General features: G+C 41.5%; 2 protein-coding genes across 2 annotated transcripts; one reads left to right on the top strand and one right to left on the bottom strand.

Annotated features, from left to right (window-relative positions):
• Window positions 1-245: 245 nt before the first annotated feature.
• On the top strand, window positions 246-1,780 carry LOC110446694 (caveolin-1-like). Its single transcript, XM_021491976.1, has 2 exons — window positions 246-372; window positions 1,105-1,780. Exons 1-2 carry the CDS (start codon window positions 310-312, stop codon window positions 1,429-1,431), a joined length of 390 nt encoding a protein of 129 aa, XP_021347651.1. The 5' UTR covers window positions 246-309; the 3' UTR covers window positions 1,432-1,780.
• A 4,526-nt stretch (window positions 1,781-6,306) lies between these two features.
• Window positions 6,307-17,424, bottom strand: LOC110446692 (caveolin-1-like). The gene is made up of 3 exons (XM_021491975.1): window positions 16,396-17,424; window positions 15,320-15,547; window positions 6,307-6,792 (listed from the first exon to the last, which is right to left on the bottom strand). The coding sequence occupies exons 1-3, from the start codon at window positions 16,624-16,626 to the stop codon at window positions 6,454-6,456; spliced, it is 798 nt and encodes a 265-aa protein (XP_021347650.1). The 5' UTR covers window positions 16,627-17,424; the 3' UTR covers window positions 6,307-6,453.
• Window positions 17,425-17,755: the final 331 nt, after the last annotated feature.

Below are 17,755 nucleotides of genomic sequence, written 5' to 3'. Positions count from 1 at the left end.
TGGTTTGTTTAATCTAGTCCTTAGACAAGCAATGCAGTGGTCAATATCATACATTGACCATGTCCTTCAAATGTTCAGCCCTAAAGCAATGTAAATTGATTTAAATGTTGACCCTTTTGTTTATGCTATACCAATGTTCCACTACGGCAACTAAGTGGTCAGTCCAAATTTGATTGATCTAAATTGTCTCGCGCTTGTTCCTACGCAACCAGAAGACACTAGGTATTAAAACTGACCCTGGCCACTGTGGATCAGTCCGATTTACGAGCTCATCCATTACAGACGTTACTATAGACGCCATCTAACACCATGTCTGACGACCAAGTTGATTTAGTTGCTAGGGATCCCAATAGCCTTAACAGCCATTTAGGGGTAAGTAATCAATTTGATTTTTAATTTAATGGAAATATATATTTTAAAATAGAACTTTTTACAGAAAATGTTGTTTGTGTGTGCGTGTCAGATTATTACTTTAGAAACTGATTTCGTCGATTCGCTAAAACATCCGATTTTCTTAATGCTTCTAAAAGCGTTCTGTACATGTCAAATTTTAAATTCATGTGTATGATCAGAGATTTAATCCGATTTATTAATGCGATTTATTAATGCGATTTAACCCCTTACTACAGAGACATACAACAGTTGGCGATATCACACTTCCGATAGTTTTGTCAATTAAATATTTTTTAGTTTTGTTCTTGTGAGAAAAAAAAAAAAAAAAAGTTATGTGAAGTTTTAATTAATTGGCGGACAAACACTGTGAACTCTTCAGCAGCGGGATGTGGACATAGACTATTTGTAACTTTGTTTAACTCACATCTCAGTGTTCATTATTTAATTATATTTTTGTCAATTATTTTTTTCGTGGGGGGGGGGGGGGGGGGGGGGGGGGGGACGACGGAAGTTTTCCACAATCATCCTCCGCTCCTCCCCACACCTCCCCTAGACAAGTCTGGATTCGCCTCAGTGTTTGATACTGTTGCTAGGTTACCAGACAGTCAATATTCTAAGTCTTTCAAGAAAGTCCATTCGTAATATTTTGTTTTAAATACGCAGCCTTATATGACCCCGATTTAAACAAATGTGTTCCCTCTTCCCTTTTAGACTTTGCTGTTTAACGATGTCCTGGGTGAGCCCGATGGTACCCACAGTATCGACTGCGTCTGGAAGCTGTCCTACACCTGTTTCGAATTGTGGAAGGGACTCTGCTACAAGATCCTCACCCTCTTCTGTGGTATCTGTATTGCAGCGGAATGGGGCTGTGAGTTCGCCTACATTGCTTTCTACCATATCTGGTTCATCACCCCATGCATGAAGGTCTTCGAGATCAACTGTGGACTCTGCCAGAAGATCTACAGCCTCATCATCAACTGTTGCATACAACCATGTACGGAGGCATGTGGCGGATGCTTTATACATTTCAAGAAATGAGCAGGAAGAGGATGGTAGGTGTAATGTAACAGTTCACCTGACATTAAACATCAGATCAGAACTTGACATGCGGTCTATACCTCACTCTAACACAGCAAGAATCATAACGAAAAACTGGAATACCTCCATGTGCGTAAACATTGTTTATCTGTGATATTATTTATTCTCCGCAACAGAGGCGCATAATAATGATGGTTTTTCGAACAGACATTTCCACAACTTTACATATGGATAGAACTCATTTGTTTACACGTATCCATGGTGATAGTGTTTATTTTGTATCTATGGCGTTTGTAAACACAGTTTTGACCTCATCAAAGGAAATAAATTTGTATATATTTAAATATAACGGTTGCTTTTGTCATGATTTAAAACTAATATCAATGTATATATTTTGGGTTCATTTTGGAATAACAAGACATTAATATTCAGACATGACTTTGAACCTTGCGTGACATTTAGGCAACAGGCTTTCTGAACGGAAGTACCCAACTTCTGACGAAAAAGGGCTCAATTTCGATAAAATTTCAGAGTGACGTCATTTAAAAAAGGAGTAGCGATTCACACTCTGGGTTACGACCTCTAAAACAATAGAAACAAATACGCTGAGTTATAAATAGTATAGTCAGATTTGAGGGAGATTGGTGTGTATTTCAAATCAATAAGATTTGTCTGTGGTCTTTGAGGAAGATTGATTGTTGTTTCGAATCAATAATGTTTTGCGGTAAGATTTGAGGGAGATTGTTTATTATATAGCATATATCATATAGCATATATCATATATTATATAGCATATATAGCATGTATTTGTCTTTAAGTAATAACTTGGTTCGATAAATAAACAGTCTCACGGGTCTCTACCCTTCACCCAATAGTAGCAGATCGTTGACAAAATCGCAGAAAAACGTGTCCATACCTGTATGCACACGACTTTTAATTTGTGGAATGGTCAGTCCCGGGTGTCCGAGCTGTTGAATAAACAGATGCGTGGGACTCCCCCCTAATGATCAGACATTCACATGCTAATTGATTCCTGGCCAACACTAAGGACACCTTACTGGTCGGTCAACAAGGCCACCGGCTCGTGTGTATAGTTACGCTAATTTGGATCATGGCCGACACTTAGCAACACGGCAAGTCACCAACAACATTCCGACATTGTTTATAGTTACCAGCGGACACAATGACCATTCACAACTTTAACAATGCCGTATTTTCACAATCACATTGGCATTTTCTATTCAACTTGAAAGTTTAGTTCATAATTACCACACATAGCTGGGAAACAAACCGCCCCAGTAAAGGATAAACACCAACAAAAAACTATTGTCTCAATTTAAACTAAGTTGAAGTTCTGTATTGTCCCGAGTCTTTTGACTTATCGGTTTTAAATGTGAAATGTACTCAGCGCAACACTTACCACATAAAAAGGATAAAATATACACACCATAATACAATATGGTGTGCAACAAATTAAGTTATTCTTCTTTCATTATCTGCGTTTAGCCAAATTAACTCTAGATTTATTTTCGTAATATTCCTTAAATAATTTAATTCATTTTAAAAATTCTTGCCTTTTAACACAGTAGTTCTTTCCTTTTTTAAATGAAAAACGTAAATCAGATAAATGACAGCCTGCAATTTCAGAATAAAATGGAATTCATTTTTTTAAAATACATACACAACACACTCTATGATTTCATTGGATTTTTTGGTAAAAATTAATATTTCAGCATATTATTTTGGAAAAAGATCCGGTCAAACAATTTGTGAAAGAGTGCTAAAGGATACCAAGACATGTAGTCCAGATATCACTTATTTATGTATGAACTAGAAAAGACACGCTGTATGTATGAAAACAAGGAATTTTCCCGACTTTTAAAAATATGCTCATATTTTCTCCATCTCGAGGACCAAAATATTCTTTTTCCTTTAATACAAAAAATTGAAAAGGTTTTTTTTCTTCAGAAAGTGATTATCAGTCTTAAAAATTCTAAAGATAAAGGAACCCGAGTTATCAACATTTTATAAGCATTATTTATGTTACTTCCGGTCTAATTGATATCGCTGTTCTTGTCCTAACATTATATACAGTCACATACCAGACACGAAATATTGGCTAAATGATGCTATCGATATCATAGCTTTATTGAGTATGTGATCAGAGACGTGTATGGCTGTATACGTTGTTGATTGAATTAAAACAATGATAGCGTAAACAGCGTTGAACCACAGACTAAGATAATCTAATTCCGGGGTTGAACATAGATGATCTCAGTTGCAACACCCAACTCAAGGGTGGCCTCGCCAGACCGTTAACCACACACGCATCTCGCTTATCAGAGTTGTCTCCCTCTTTACCATGGGAAACAGGGGCTGGGTGAGTGACAGCGGGCAAGGTTGCGGACTGCTGACGGATGGATGAATTCATGGCTTTTCGCTAACATAGAAACGACAACTTCAACTTCAACTCGAACTTTGAACTTTTTACTACACGTTCATCAATTTTAATTCGTTTCCTTACATTCGATCCTGATGTTTAGATTAAACACACCCAATAAGAGTTCTATTTAGTTGTTAATGGCAGCAAAGGAACACATATTGTTATACACTGTTCATGGATATAGCCTTACTCCTTCATAACAGTAAGCACACGCTATTTGATCAGGTAGTTTTACTGACAAGGTAAACAACCTATAGAAGTAAAGTTTACACGAACTGTCAATGACAGCACTCAGAATAACCCTAACCGTTTATACGGCTAATTATCAACAGGTACGAACTGGACAGTGGCCAAACAGATCACGCCTGACCAGACAGGTGTCCGTAACAACGATAAACAATCGGACACGGTGACGTACTCGCGCCAGTGAGAACACATACCTGGTTACTGACGGATAAGGGGAGGGGAAGCAACTTTTGTATAGTTTTAATCGGACTCTCGCTATGGGAAAAGGGAGGTAACTCGTATACATTCTAATCGACTTCGTTTTCACAGGTTTTACTAGCTCAATATTGCAATTTTTGTACAATTGAAATATTGATATACAACATTTTCAATTAATATCATCAAAACCAGTCTTATAAAGAGTGAAAATGGTAACAATTGAAATATTTTTCACAATTGTTTTTTTCATAAATTCATGTAGACTCAATGTTACTCAGTATTAACACGGAATTAGATTATCTAAGTCCGTGGTATTAATTTACACTCGGTATCACACATTTAATACGTTATAACATATAAAAGGACGTTAACTGTTTGTCATGAAGCTACCGAGTTCAAATGATCTGCCAACAAATCCATATATGACTTTTTAACCAAAATACACGCGGTATCTTTGTATTTATTTTCAGTTGGCATAAGTAATTCATTTTCTGATTACTATACTAAAACAGTTTGTATTTTTACAGACGAATTACAGACTGTAAACTTCTTAACCCCTCCGAAAGACTCCTAGGTGCACTATTGTCAAAGAGAGACAGATAGGTCCGTACTGTTTAGATATCCTGTATATACATAACAAACATTTACAGCGTTTCGCAATATATGGTCTCTATCACCAATGGCGCCATTTTATTGTTAATTATAACAACTCGCACACTTAATGATGATAAATCCCAAAGGTCAGTAACTGCAACTGCAGGTCGAGAATTGAGAAAAGAATAAAGCTGCTTTTACTCACTGCAAGTTGAAGGAGGTACCGCACATGGGACACCCTCTGCACAAATGGGGATTTCGTCTTTTGTGTTGGCGACATGAAAGTAACCAACATGAATCTGCTGCACCCATTGCAACTTTAAATACACTTGTATTTTCTCTCTTCTTTCTTATAATATTTGTTTTCCTAGCGCTTTTCTTGGCAATACATGTACCTCATTTTTGTCCCGAGTGTTTAGCGTTCGCCCGAGTGGGGAATGCAAAGGGTTCTGTCCCAGGTCAGGATACTATCGGCATTTATGGCAAACGCAACAACTGGTTAACCGTTGTCAGTATAATATTATCCAATACTTCATAATAACATTTATTAAGAATGATTTATTATTGTTGCCCTTTTAAAAATGTCATTACGTTATTTAATCAGTCCAAAAGTTATCTATCAATATCCATGTCAACGCATGCTTAATTTATCAACACCATGAGATTATGTCTATAGATTAAATATGTTAAATAGTTATATTTATCGCACATCGAAGCTCACAAACACCGTGACTCATAATTAGCTTAGTTTGATGTTATGCAAGTTTATCAGAAATAAATGTGAGTAATTATGTATGGAAAATGTCTGGGTGAATGTAGAGTAAACTAATTAGTCAACGAATTAAAGAATGAACCATTGATGGAAAGCCAAATTACTGTGTATAGAATTGAAAGAACTCCCTACCTCCCAAATACTATATCAAGGGACCATTACAATGACAACACCTTATTTTATTACTGGGGATTAAACTCACTGTAAACAATTTATGACCTACATATGGTTCAAGGACAATAGACATCACACAGTATAAATAGATATACACAGGTTACCAGAACTAACCAAATGTAGAGGAACTGGACCGGGTTGTTCGCCGGCGACCAGGTAGTTTCATTGGCAGAGTGTCCGTATAGAGTTTAGAGGGTTCCGGGTTCGAACCCCGGTCTGGTCCTGTATTTCTCGCTCCTGTTACAGTGGTGCCTGTGACTGGAATGGTTCGCTCGCCGGCGACCTGGTAACTCAATTGGTAGAGAGACTGTCAATAGTTTGGAGGGTCCTGGGTTCGAATCCCTGTCTGGCCGTGCATTTTTCCTGTTACACAGTTAAACAGTGTCATTGCATTAAACACTGTACGAACTCGGACACCAAGTATGTTATAAAATATACACCGAATTCATAAATGAAAACCGTTTTATTAATCAAAAACATAAGAAAATGTTACATATATTTGACATCTTTGTTTGTGTCGATCACTTTCAATGTTGTCACCGACTGGCCAAACATGTACTTCTTAAGTGTAAACAAGCGCAGTAACACAACCGGTTCACTCCTTTTTCATTGTGATTGTTATTCCACTGAATATCCTTCCACAGGCTTCAAACACAGGACTAACGATGGCCTCTAGGAATATTCTCCATATCTTAGCATAGGGAATAATTTCTATAGCGTAGCGCCTGATCAATGGTCGCACATTCCATACGGTGCCGCACGTGAGGCACGCGAAACTTATACCCCAACAAAAGGCACACGGGATTGCAAAAATGGCGGTGAGAATTCTGTAGCACCAGAATTTAGTTTTTGTGAAAACAATTGCGCTATTCACCCACACACAATCGATACTGTGGGAGCCATCTGGTTCGGCGAACAAGTCATCAAACTCCACCTGCAGAAGAAGATAGATTTGAATATAATCGCATTGCAATAATTTCAATGTCTTTGTACCAAATATTACAAATATAATGTACTCTTGTATTTCATTGAATAGGGAATGCCATACATTTGTATTTCTAGAAGGAGGTAGGGAGAGTGGGGCGCAATTGCATTACGATTTAACTTCCATTTCCTGTGAAAGGGTAAATACGAGTCAGTTTATGTTAGGAATAATTAAGTGTTGTCATGGAATTTGTCCTTTAATGAAAATTGAGGTAAGCAATGTCGTGCTACGGCCGTAACGTGGGGGTGGTGGTTGTGTTGGTGGTTGTATAATGTGGTGTGGCGATGTTGATTGGTGCATGGTATAGGAGATGTTTTAGTGGTGGCTGTTTCAGGAGTAATGGTTACACGGACAGTTTCAGTGGTGGTATTAGAGGATTTAGTGGTGGCTGTTTCAGGGGAAGTGGTTAAACGGACAGTTTCAGTGGTTGTATTAAAGGTTTAAGTGGTTGCTGTTTCCGGATTAGTGGTTACACGGACAGTTTAAGTGGTGGTATTAGATGTTTAAGTGGTGGCTGTTTCAGGTTTAGTGGTTGCACGGACAGTTTCAGTGGTGGTATTAGATGTTTTAGTGGTGGCTGTTTCAGGTTTAGTGGTTACACGGACAGTTTCAGTGGTGGTATTAGATGTTTTAGTGGTGGCTGTTTCAGGTTTAGTGGTAACACGGACAGTTTCAGTGGTGGTATTAGAGGTTTTAGTGGTGGCTGTTTCAGGGGTAGTGGTTACACGGACAGTTTCAGTGGTGGTATTAGATGTTTTAGTGGTGGCTGTTTCAGGTTTAGTGGTTACACGGACAGTTTCAGTGGTGGTATTAGAGGTTTTAGTGGTGGCTGTTTCAGGGGTAGTGGTTACACGGACAGTTTCAGTGGTGGTATTAGATGTTTTAGTGGTGGCTGTTTCAGGTTTAGTGGTTACACGGACAGTTTCAGTGGTGGTATTAGAGGTTTTAGTGGTGGCTGTTTCAGGGGTAGTGGTTACACGGACAGTTTCAGTGGTGGTATTAGATGTTTTAGTGGTGGCTGTTTCAGGTTTAGTGGTTACACGGACAGTTTCAGTGGTGGTATTAGAGGTTTTAGTGGTGGCTGTTTCAGGGGTAGTGGTTACACGGACAGTTTCAGTGGTGGTATTAGATGTTTTAGTGGTGGCTGTTTCAGGTTTAGTGGTTACACGGACAGTTTCAGTGGTGGTATTAGAGGTTTTAGTGGTGGCTGTTTCAGGGGTAGTGGTTACACGGACAGTTTCAGTGGTGGTATTAGATGTTTTAGTGGTGGCTGTTTCAGGTTTAGTGGTTACACGGACAGTTTCAGTGGTGGTATTAGAGGTTTTAGTGGTGGCTGTTTCAGGGGTAGTGGTTACACGGACAGTTTCAGTGGTGGTATTAGATGTTTTAGTGGTGGCTGTTTCAGGTTTAGTGGTTACACGGACAGTTTCAGTGGTGGTATTAGAGGTTTTAGTGGTGGCTGTTTCAGGGGTAGTGGTTACACGGACAGTTTCAGTGGTGGTATTAGATGTTTTAGTGGTGGCTGTTTCAGGTTTAGTGGTTACACGGACAGTTTCAGTGGTGGTATTAGAGGTTTTAGTGGTGGCTGTTTCAGGGGTAGTGGTTACACGGACAGTTTCAGTGGTGGTATTAGATGTTTTAGTGGTGGCTGTTTCAGGTTTAGTGGTTACACGGACAGTTTCAGTGGTGGTATTAGAGGTTTTAGTGGTGGCTGTTTCAGGGGTAGTGGTTACACGGACAGTTTCAGTGGTGGTATTAGATGTTTTAGTGGTGGCTGTTTCAGGTTTAGTGGTTACACGGACAGTTTCAGTGGTGGTATTAGAGGTTTTAGTGGTGGCTGTTTCAGGTGTAGTGGTTACACGGACAGTTTCAGTGGTGGTATTAGATGTTTTAGTGGTGGCTGTTTCAGGTTTAGTGGTTACACGGACAGTTTCAGTGGTGGTATTAGAGGTTTTAGTGGTGGCTGTTTCAGGTGTAGTGGTTACACGGACAGTTTCAGTGGTGGTATTAGATGTTTTAGTGGTGGCTGTTTCAGGTTTAGTGGTTACACGGACAGTTTCAGTGGTGGTATTAGAGGTTTTAGTGGTGGCTGTTTCAGGTGTAGTGGTTACACGGACAGTTTCAGTGGTGGTATTAGATGTTTTAGTGGTGGCTGTTTCAGGTTTAGTGGTTACACGGACAGTTTCAGTGGTGGTAGTTGAGGTTTTAGTGGTGGCTGTTTCAGGTTTAGTGGTTATACGGACAGTTTCAGTGGTGGTATTAGAGGTTTTAGTGGTGGCTGTTTCAGGAGTAATGGTTACACGGACAGTTTCAGTGGTGGTAATAGAGGTTTTAGTGGTGGCTGTTTCAGGAGTAGTGGTTACACGGACAGTTTCAGTGGTGGTATTAGATGTTTTAGTGGTGGCTGTTTCAGGTTTAGTGGTTACACGGACAGTTTCAGTGGTGGTATTAGAGGTTTTAGTGGTGGCTGTTTCAGGGGTAGTGGTTACACGGACAGTTTCAGTGGTGGTATTAGATGTTTTAGTGGTGGCTGTTTCAGGTTTAGTGGTTACACGGACAGTTTCAGTGGTGGTATTAGAGGTTTTAGTGGTGGCTGTTTCAGGGGTAGTGGTTACACGGACAGTTTCAGTGGTGGTATTAGATGTTTTAGTGGTGGCTGTTTCAGGTTTAGTGGTTACACGGACAGTTTCAGTGGTGGTATTAGAGGTTTTAGTGGTGGCTGTTTCAGGGGTAGTGGTTACACGGACAGTTTCAGTGGTGGTATTAGATGTTTTAGTGGTGGCTGTTTCAGGTTTAGTGGTTACACGGACAGTTTCAGTGGTGGTATTAGAGGTTTTAGTGGTGGCTGTTTCAGGGGTAGTGGTTACACGGACAGTTTCAGTGGTGGTATTAGATGTTTTAGTGGTGGCTGTTTCAGGTTTAGTGGTTACACGGACAGTTTCAGTGGTGGTATTAGAGGTTTTAGTGGTGGCTGTTTCAGGGGTAGTGGTTACACGGACAGTTTCAGTGGTGGTATTAGATGTTTTAGTGGTGGCTGTTTCAGGTTTAGTGGTTACACGGACAGTTTCAGTGGTGGTATTAGAGGTTTTAGTGGTGGCTGTTTCAGGGGTAGTGGTTACACGGACAGTTTCAGTGGTGGTATTAGATGTTTTAGTGGTGGCTGTTTCAGGTTTAGTGGTTACACGGACAGTTTCAGTGGTGGTATTAGAGGTTTTAGTGGTGGCTGTTTCAGGGGTAGTGGTTACACGGACAGTTTCAGTGGTGGTATTAGATGTTTTAGTGGTGGCTGTTTCAGGTTTAGTGGTTACACGGACAGTTTCAGTGGTGGTATTAGAGGTTTTAGTGGTGGCTGTTTCAGGGGTAGTGGTTACACGGACAGTTTCAGTGGTGGTATTAGATGTTTTAGTGGTGGCTGTTTCAGGTTTAGTGGTTACACGGACAGTTTCAGTGGTGGTATTAGAGGTTTTAGTGGTGGCTGTTTCAGGGGTAGTGGTTACACGGACAGTTTCAGTGGTGGTATTAGATGTTTTAGTGGTGGCTGTTTCAGGTTTAGTGGTTACACGGACAGTTTCAGTGGTGGTATTAGAGGTTTTAGTGGTGGCTGTTTCAGGGGTAGTGGTTACACGGACAGTTTCAGTGGTGGTATTAGATGTTTTAGTGGTGGCTGTTTCAGGTTTAGTGGTTACACGGACAGTTTCAGTGGTGGTATTAGAGGTTTTAGTGGTGGCTGTTTCAGGGGTAGTGGTTACACGGACAGTTTCAGTGGTGGTATTAGATGTTTTAGTGGTGGCTGTTTCAGGTTTAGTGGTTACACGGACAGTTTCAGTGGTGGTATTAGAGGTTTTAGTGGTGGCTGTTTCAGGGGTAGTGGTTACACGGACAGTTTCAGTGGTGGTATTAGATGTTTTAGTGGTGGCTGTTTCAGGTTTAGTGGTTACACGGACAGTTTCAGTGGTGGTATTAGAGGTTTTAGTGGTGGCTGTTTCAGGGGTAGTGGTTACACGGACAGTTTCAGTGGTGGTATTAGATGTTTTAGTGGTGGCTGTTTCAGGTTTAGTGGTTACACGGACAGTTTCAGTGGTGGTATTAGAGGTTTTAGTGGTGGCTGTTTCAGGGGTAGTGGTTACACGGACAGTTTCAGTGGTGGTATTAGATGTTTTAGTGGTGGCTGTTTCAGGTTTAGTGGTTACACGGACAGTTTCAGTGGTGGTATTAGAGGTTTTAGTGGTGGCTGTTTCAGGGGTAGTGGTTACACGGACAGTTTCAGTGGTGGTATTAGATGTTTTAGTGGTGGCTGTTTCAGGTTTAGTGGTTACACGGACAGTTTCAGTGGTGGTATTAGAGGTTTTAGTGGTGGCTGTTTCAGGGGTAGTGGTTACACGGACAGTTTCAGTGGTGGTATTAGATGTTTTAGTGGTGGCTGTTTCAGGTTTAGTGGTTACACGGACAGTTTCAGTGGTGGTATTAGAGGTTTTAGTGGTGGCTGTTTCAGGGGTAGTGGTTACACGGACAGTTTCAGTGGTGGTATTAGATGTTTTAGTGGTGGCTGTTTCAGGTTTAGTGGTTACACGGACAGTTTCAGTGGTGGTATTAGAGGTTTTAGTGGTGGCTGTTTCAGGGGTAGTGGTTACACGGACAGTTTCAGTGGTGGTATTAGATGTTTTAGTGGTGGCTGTTTCAGGTTTAGTGGTTACACGGACAGTTTCAGTGGTGGTATTAGAGGTTTTAGTGGTGGCTGTTTCAGGGGTAGTGGTTACACGGACAGTTTCAGTGGTGGTATTAGATGTTTTAGTGGTGGCTGTTTCAGGTTTAGTGGTTACACGGACAGTTTCAGTGGTGGTATTAGAGGTTTTAGTGGTGGCTGTTTCAGGGGTAGTGGTTACACGGACAGTTTCAGTGGTGGTATTAGATGTTTTAGTGGTGGCTGTTTCAGGTTTAGTGGTTACACGGACAGTTTCAGTGGTGGTATTAGAGGTTTTAGTGGTGGCTGTTTCAGGGGTAGTGGTTACACGGACAGTTTCAGTGGTGGTATTAGATGTTTTAGTGGTGGCTGTTTCAGGTTTAGTGGTTACACGGACAGTTTCAGTGGTGGTATTAGAGGTTTTAGTGGTGGCTGTTTCAGGGGTAGTGGTTACACGGACAGTTTCAGTGGTGGTATTAGATGTTTTAGTGGTGGCTGTTTCAGGTTTAGTGGTTACACGGACAGTTTCAGTGGTGGTATTAGAGGTTTTAGTGGTGGCTGTTTCAGGGGTAGTGGTTACACGGACAGTTTCAGTGGTGGTATTAGATGTTTTAGTGGTGGCTGCTTCAGGGGTAGTGGTTACACGGACAGTTTCAGTGGTGGTATTAGATGTTTTAGTGGTGGCTGTTTCAGGTTTAGTGGTTACACGGACTGTTTCAGTGGTGGTATTAGAGGTTTTAGTGTTTGCTGTTTCAGGTTTAGTGGTTGTAGGGACAGTTTCAGTGGTGGTAATAGAGGTTTTAGTGGTGGCTGTTTCAGGGGTAGTGGTTACACGGACAGTTTCAGTGGTGGTATTAGATGTTTTAGTGGTGGCTGTTTCAGGTTTAGTGGTTACACGGACAGTTCCAGTGGTGGTATTAGATGTTTTAAAGGTGGCTGTTTCCGGATTAGTGGTTACACGGACAGTTTCAGTGGTGGTATTATAGGTTTTAGTGGTGGCTGTTTCAGGGGTAGTGGTTACACGGACAGTTTCAGTGGTAGTATTAGATGTTTTAGTGTAGGCTGTTTCAGGTTTAGTGGTTACACGGACAGTTCCAGTGGTGGTATTAGATGTTTTAGTGGTGGCTGTTTCAGGAGTAGTGGTTACACGGACAGTTTCAGGGGTGGTATTAGAGGTTTTAGTGCTGCCTGTTTCAGGGGTAGTGGTAACACGGACAGTTTCAGTGGTGGGATTAGAGGTTTTAGTGGTGGCTGTTTCAGGGGTAGTGGTAACACGGACAGTTTAGTGGTGGTATTAGATGTTTTAAAGGTGGCTGTTTCGGATTAGTGGTTACACGGACAGTTTCAGTGGTGGTATTAGAGGTTTTAGTGGACGGTGTTTCAGGGGTAGTGGTTACACGGACAGTTTCTGTGGTGGTATTAGAGGATTTAGTGGTGGCTGTTTCAGGAGTAGTGGTTACACGGACAGTTTCTGTGGCGGTGTTAGAGGTTTTAGTGGTGGCTGTTTCAGGTTTAATGGTTTCACGGACAGTTTCAGTGGTGGTATTAGAGGATTTAGTGGTGGCTGTTTCAGGAGAAGTGGTAACACGGACAGTTTCAGTGGTGGTATTAGATGTTTTAGTGGGGGCTGTTTCAGGAGAAGTGCTAACACGGACAGTTTCAGTGATGGTATTAGAGGTTTTAGTGCTGGCTGTTTCAGGGGTAGTCGTTACACGGACAGTTTCAGTGGTTGTATTAGATGTTTTAGTGGGGGCTGTTTCAGGGGGAGTGGTTAAACGGACAGTTTCAGTGGATGTATTAAAGGTTTAAGTGGTTGCTGTTTCAGGGGTAGTGGTTACACGGGCAGGTTCAGTGGTGGTATTAGAGGATTTAGTGGGGGCTGTTTCAGGGTTAGTGGTTACACTGGCAGTTTCAGTGGCGGTATTAGAGGTTTTAGTGCTGCCTGTTTCAGGGGTAGTGGTTACACGGACGGGTAGTGGTAACACGGACAGTTGCAGTGGTGGTATTAGATGTGTTAGTGGTGGCTGTTTCAGTAGTAGTGTTTACACGGACAGTTTTAGTGGTGGTATTAGATGTTTTAAAGGTGGCTGTTTCCGGATTAGTGGTTACACGGACAGTTCCTGTGGTGGTATTAGAGGATTTAGTGGTGGCTGTTTTAGGGGTAGTGGTTACACGGGCAGGTTCAGTGGTGGTATTAGAGGGTTTAGTGGTGGCTGGTTCAGGATTAGTGGCTACACGGACAGGTTCAGTGGGGGTATTAGAGGATTTAGTGGTGGCTGTTTTAGGGGTAGTGGTTACACGGACGGGTAGTGGTAACACGGACAGTTGCAGTGGTGGTATTAGATGTGTTAGTGGTGGCTGTTTCAGTAGTAGTGTTTACACGGACAGTTTTAGTGGTGGTATTGGATGTTTAAGTGGTGGCAGTTTCAGGGTTAGTGGTTACACGGACAGTTCCTGTGGTGGTATTAGAGGATTTAGGGGTGGCTGGTTCAGGAGAAGTGGGAACACGGACAGTTTCAGTGGGGATATTAGAGGTTTTAGTGGTGGGAGTTTCAGGTTTAGTGGTTACACGGACAGATTCTGTGGTGGTTTTAGAGGATTTAGTGGTGGCTGTTTTAGGGGTAGTGGTTACACGGACGGGTAGTGGTAACACGGACAGTTGCAGTGGTGGTATTAGATGTTTTAGCCCCCGCTGTTTCAGGAGTAGTGTTTACACTGACAGTTTCAGTGGTGGTATGAGAGGTTTTAGTGGGAGCTGTTTAAGGTGAAGTGGTTACACGGACAGTTTCTGTGGCGGTGTTAGAGGTTTTAGTGGTGGCTGCTTCAGGGGTAGTGGTTACACGGACAGTTTCAGTGGTGATATTAGAGGTTTAAGTGGTGGCTGTTTCAGGTTTAATGGTTACACGGACAGTTTCTGTGGTGGTTTTAGAGGATTTAGTGGTGGCTGTTTCAGGGGAAGTGGTTAAACGGACAGTTTCAGTGGTTGTATTAAAGGTTTAAGTGGTTGCTGTTTCAGGGATAGTGGTTACACGGACAGTTTCAGTGGTGGTATGAGAGGTTTTAGTGGGAGCTGTTTAAGGTGAAGTGGTTACACGGACAGTTTCAGTGGTGATATGAGGGGTTTTAGTGGTGGCTGTTTCAGGGTTAGTGGTTACACGGACAGTTTCAGTGGTGGTAGTTGAGGTTTTCGTGGACGCTATTTCATGGGTAGTGGTTACACGGACAGTTTCAGTGGTGGTATTAGAGGTTTTAGTGGACGGTGTTTCAGGGGTAGTGGTTACACGGACAGTTTCAGTGGTGGTATGAGAGATTTAATTTCCTTAATTTCCCGTTCAAACAAAAAGTGAAACAATTCAGGTTTCTCCCCAGGCCATTTAGCTGATACGACTCCGTATCAGCTTCAGTTTGAAATCCTCCCTGCCGAATCAGCTTAATTGACCCGTATCACCTTAGACTATGAACCGTATCACCTTGTTATTTGCACTGAAAGTGGTCTTTTTACACAAGAAATTGACACTGATTAAATCACCAGGCTGACCAAAACAATCTGGGGAGAACCCTGAACATATGTAGGATATACGAACAAAGTGTATACCTAAGGGAACCTCATACGAGCACAACGTTTCAAATTTCGCATCAGCTAGATATTGCTCTGAATTTTCATCCATCAATTTAAAGCGACGGTCCGCCGACCACACATTTTATGCGATAACTTTTACGTCGTTTCTGAAAACGCATGCGCATAACACACCATTTCATTGTCACAGACCAGATAACTTCAACTTTATTACTTACCTTCACATCGTCATTGATGTGTGTCGGGTCCCTGTCAATCAGGTCAATATGTGGGACGGATGGTTCGTTGTTATATTGGGAAGCACTGCCCCGGAGTGTGTGAGCTTGAGTCGGAGTCCCTGTGTACGGGGATGCGTGCCCCGGCGGGGTCGGTTGTTGCTGTACTTGGGGAGGGTTTCCCTGGCTCAGCGGGATGTCGTCATACGTGACGTCGTACGTGTTTTCATACTGTCAACAGACGTAATCATACGTTATTTATCACACACGACCACCTGTTGCAGGTGATATAGGTTTCCTGAGTTGAGGTACAACGGGCTTATATTACCTGTGTATGTTCATATTTCCCTAGCCAAGGATGAGGGAAATGTGAAACCCCGGGAGATAATCCAACCATTGTTTCTTGCATAAATCATAGTTAACGAATTTGTCATGCTGCAAAAAACTGATGTAATCAAACAGAAGTAAAGTCTCCGATATCGAATCGAAAGGTCGAGAAGCCATCCTCAAACAGTCACGTATGTTGTTGCTATTCAGACTGTATTGATTGATTATATAATCAATGATAACACAACTACCGGTTTAAATAGAAATTCCAGTAACAGCTGTTTATCATATTATTTAACTTTATTTATTTATCTATTTTTCGAATTTCCAACAGACACCAGGTGTACCGAGTGTCTTCTTGAAATTTTAAACATCATTAACAGTAGGTTGATAAGTATGATACATTAATTGTCACGAAATTCTTTCTACGCATACCACATAACCCATTAAACGCCTTGTCCTCGTCGGTTTACCAGACACATAATCATGGAACTTTCCTTTTTGACAGGCCTCTCTGTCTCCGTCGCGGATTTGCAAATGACGTCACGTAAATGTGTGACGTTTGTAATGTGATAAGGTTACTCTTCTAGCAAATGAAGTTGGTTACTACTGCCTAGTCTACATAACACACGTGTGCTAATGTGGCCGTAGCGTCATAAAACATACGCATGTTTTGGTGGAGTACGACCTATTACATAACAACAATGCATAACACACGTGTATTCATCAAAAACGCGTAACAACACACTAACCTTCGATGTTCTGACGGATACGGGTACAGGTGGCGCTGGCCTATGAATTTCCGGATGCTTTGATTCCTTTTGGAGGGATGATTTTGCGGCATGGGAATCCGCTGATGTCGTAGACGGCGACCTCGACGGCGGATTGCTTGGAAACTTTTGCGTCTGACCCTGACCTGCATCTCCATCTTCACTTGGTGCATTTCTTTCGTCATCACTTTGTTGTGGACTATTATCGGCCATCTTAGTGAATTTTTAAGAAATCGCTGAAGTTTTCCTGTTATATATTAATCACAACAGAGAACACGAAAGCCACAGCCAACACCGGCCACATCAGCGTTACTCTGGTATACACAGTGTTGACACCGATATCAGAGAGGCGGCTAGGCGGATTGTATACAGGGGAAGGAGTGCGCCGTAACATAGACTTATAGCCAGTTGGACTTCCATCCTTTGTCGGCTACATTGTAAATATACATGACATTGTATGTATACACAGAGGTGCACCGCTGATAACTACGAGACCTCCACGCTCACTGTGTACAAGGGGACGGTACCCGTAGGAGAGATCTCGTGCGATAACGAGTTCCTTTTATATAGATATAATGCGATAAACGTACACTCGGCGTCCAGCAGCTGACCTCGCATACCCTACGTGATATAGGTAAAGATATTGAAAGGCAAGGTAAAGATACTTTAAATGCAAGTGCGAACGCTTAGGCGTCTGAGTGTACAGTACGGGGTTATATGATGACCTGTTTGTACCGGAAGTAGATGTGGTCTTTGTCTACAGGATGAAATCTTAATCAATGTTTACATGTTGGCGATAACCGAGTTTTGAAATATGTAAAAGAAGTGAACCACCTGTTACAAACTGGTTGATCTATAATGACCGTAAAACGACTTTCCGATATTTCATGTCGGCTGGACGAGTCATTTAGTCAATATTATTTGTCGATAACATCATTTAATAAGCAATTATAGTACAGGAAGTGTCAAATTACAAATGGCCGAAAACTTACAGCTGGCAATACAGATCCGCGTGTCATATAAAACGGCGTTAACTTTTCTTTCGAAAATCTGCTGCTAAGTTTAAACAAGACGACCCGATGTTTAAATGTTGTGTTCTCTGTATGTATAAGCATGCTGATTAATTTCAGAAATTTTGTTTATGCTGACGAAAAATAATGTGTTACTCTTACTGAAACGCTGTAAAATAACCTGGTCAGTGATATAACTTTGATATCGAAGATACGTTATTTAATTGAATCGTATGTAATCACTGCTGTATTTTTCCATATTGTTTTTAATCAGGCGTTACAATTCAATCTTAAGGGTTCAGCGTAGCACCCTTTTATATGTAATTGTGGTA

Source organism: Mizuhopecten yessoensis, unplaced genomic scaffold (assembly GCF_002113885.1).
Source record: "Mizuhopecten yessoensis strain PY_sf001 unplaced genomic scaffold, ASM211388v2 scaffold2929, whole genome shotgun sequence".
Taxonomy (NCBI): domain Eukaryota; kingdom Metazoa; phylum Mollusca; class Bivalvia; order Pectinida; family Pectinidae; genus Mizuhopecten; species Mizuhopecten yessoensis.
This window is presented reverse-complemented; position numbering and strand designations above follow the sequence as displayed.

Excerpts from the sequence above, each read along its gene's own strand:
- LOC110446692 (XM_021491975.1), bottom strand. The coding sequence starts at position 16,626 with ATGGCCGATAATAGTCCACAACAAAGTGATGACGAAAGAAATGCACCA. Across the intron at positions 15,548-16,395 it reads TATCCGTCAGAACATCGAAG|TATGAAAACACGTACGACGT; the intron begins GTTAGTGTGTTG and ends GTCTGTTGACAG. Across the intron at positions 6,793-15,319 it reads ACATCAATGACGATGTGAAG|GTGGAGTTTGATGACTTGTT; the intron begins GTAAGTAATAAA and ends CTTCTTCTGCAG.
- LOC110446694 (XM_021491976.1), top strand. The coding sequence starts at position 310 with ATGTCTGACGACCAAGTTGATTTAGTTGCTAGGGATCCCAATAGCCTT. Across the intron at positions 373-1,104 it reads GCCTTAACAGCCATTTAGGG|ACTTTGCTGTTTAACGATGT; the intron begins GTAAGTAATCAA and ends CTTCCCTTTTAG.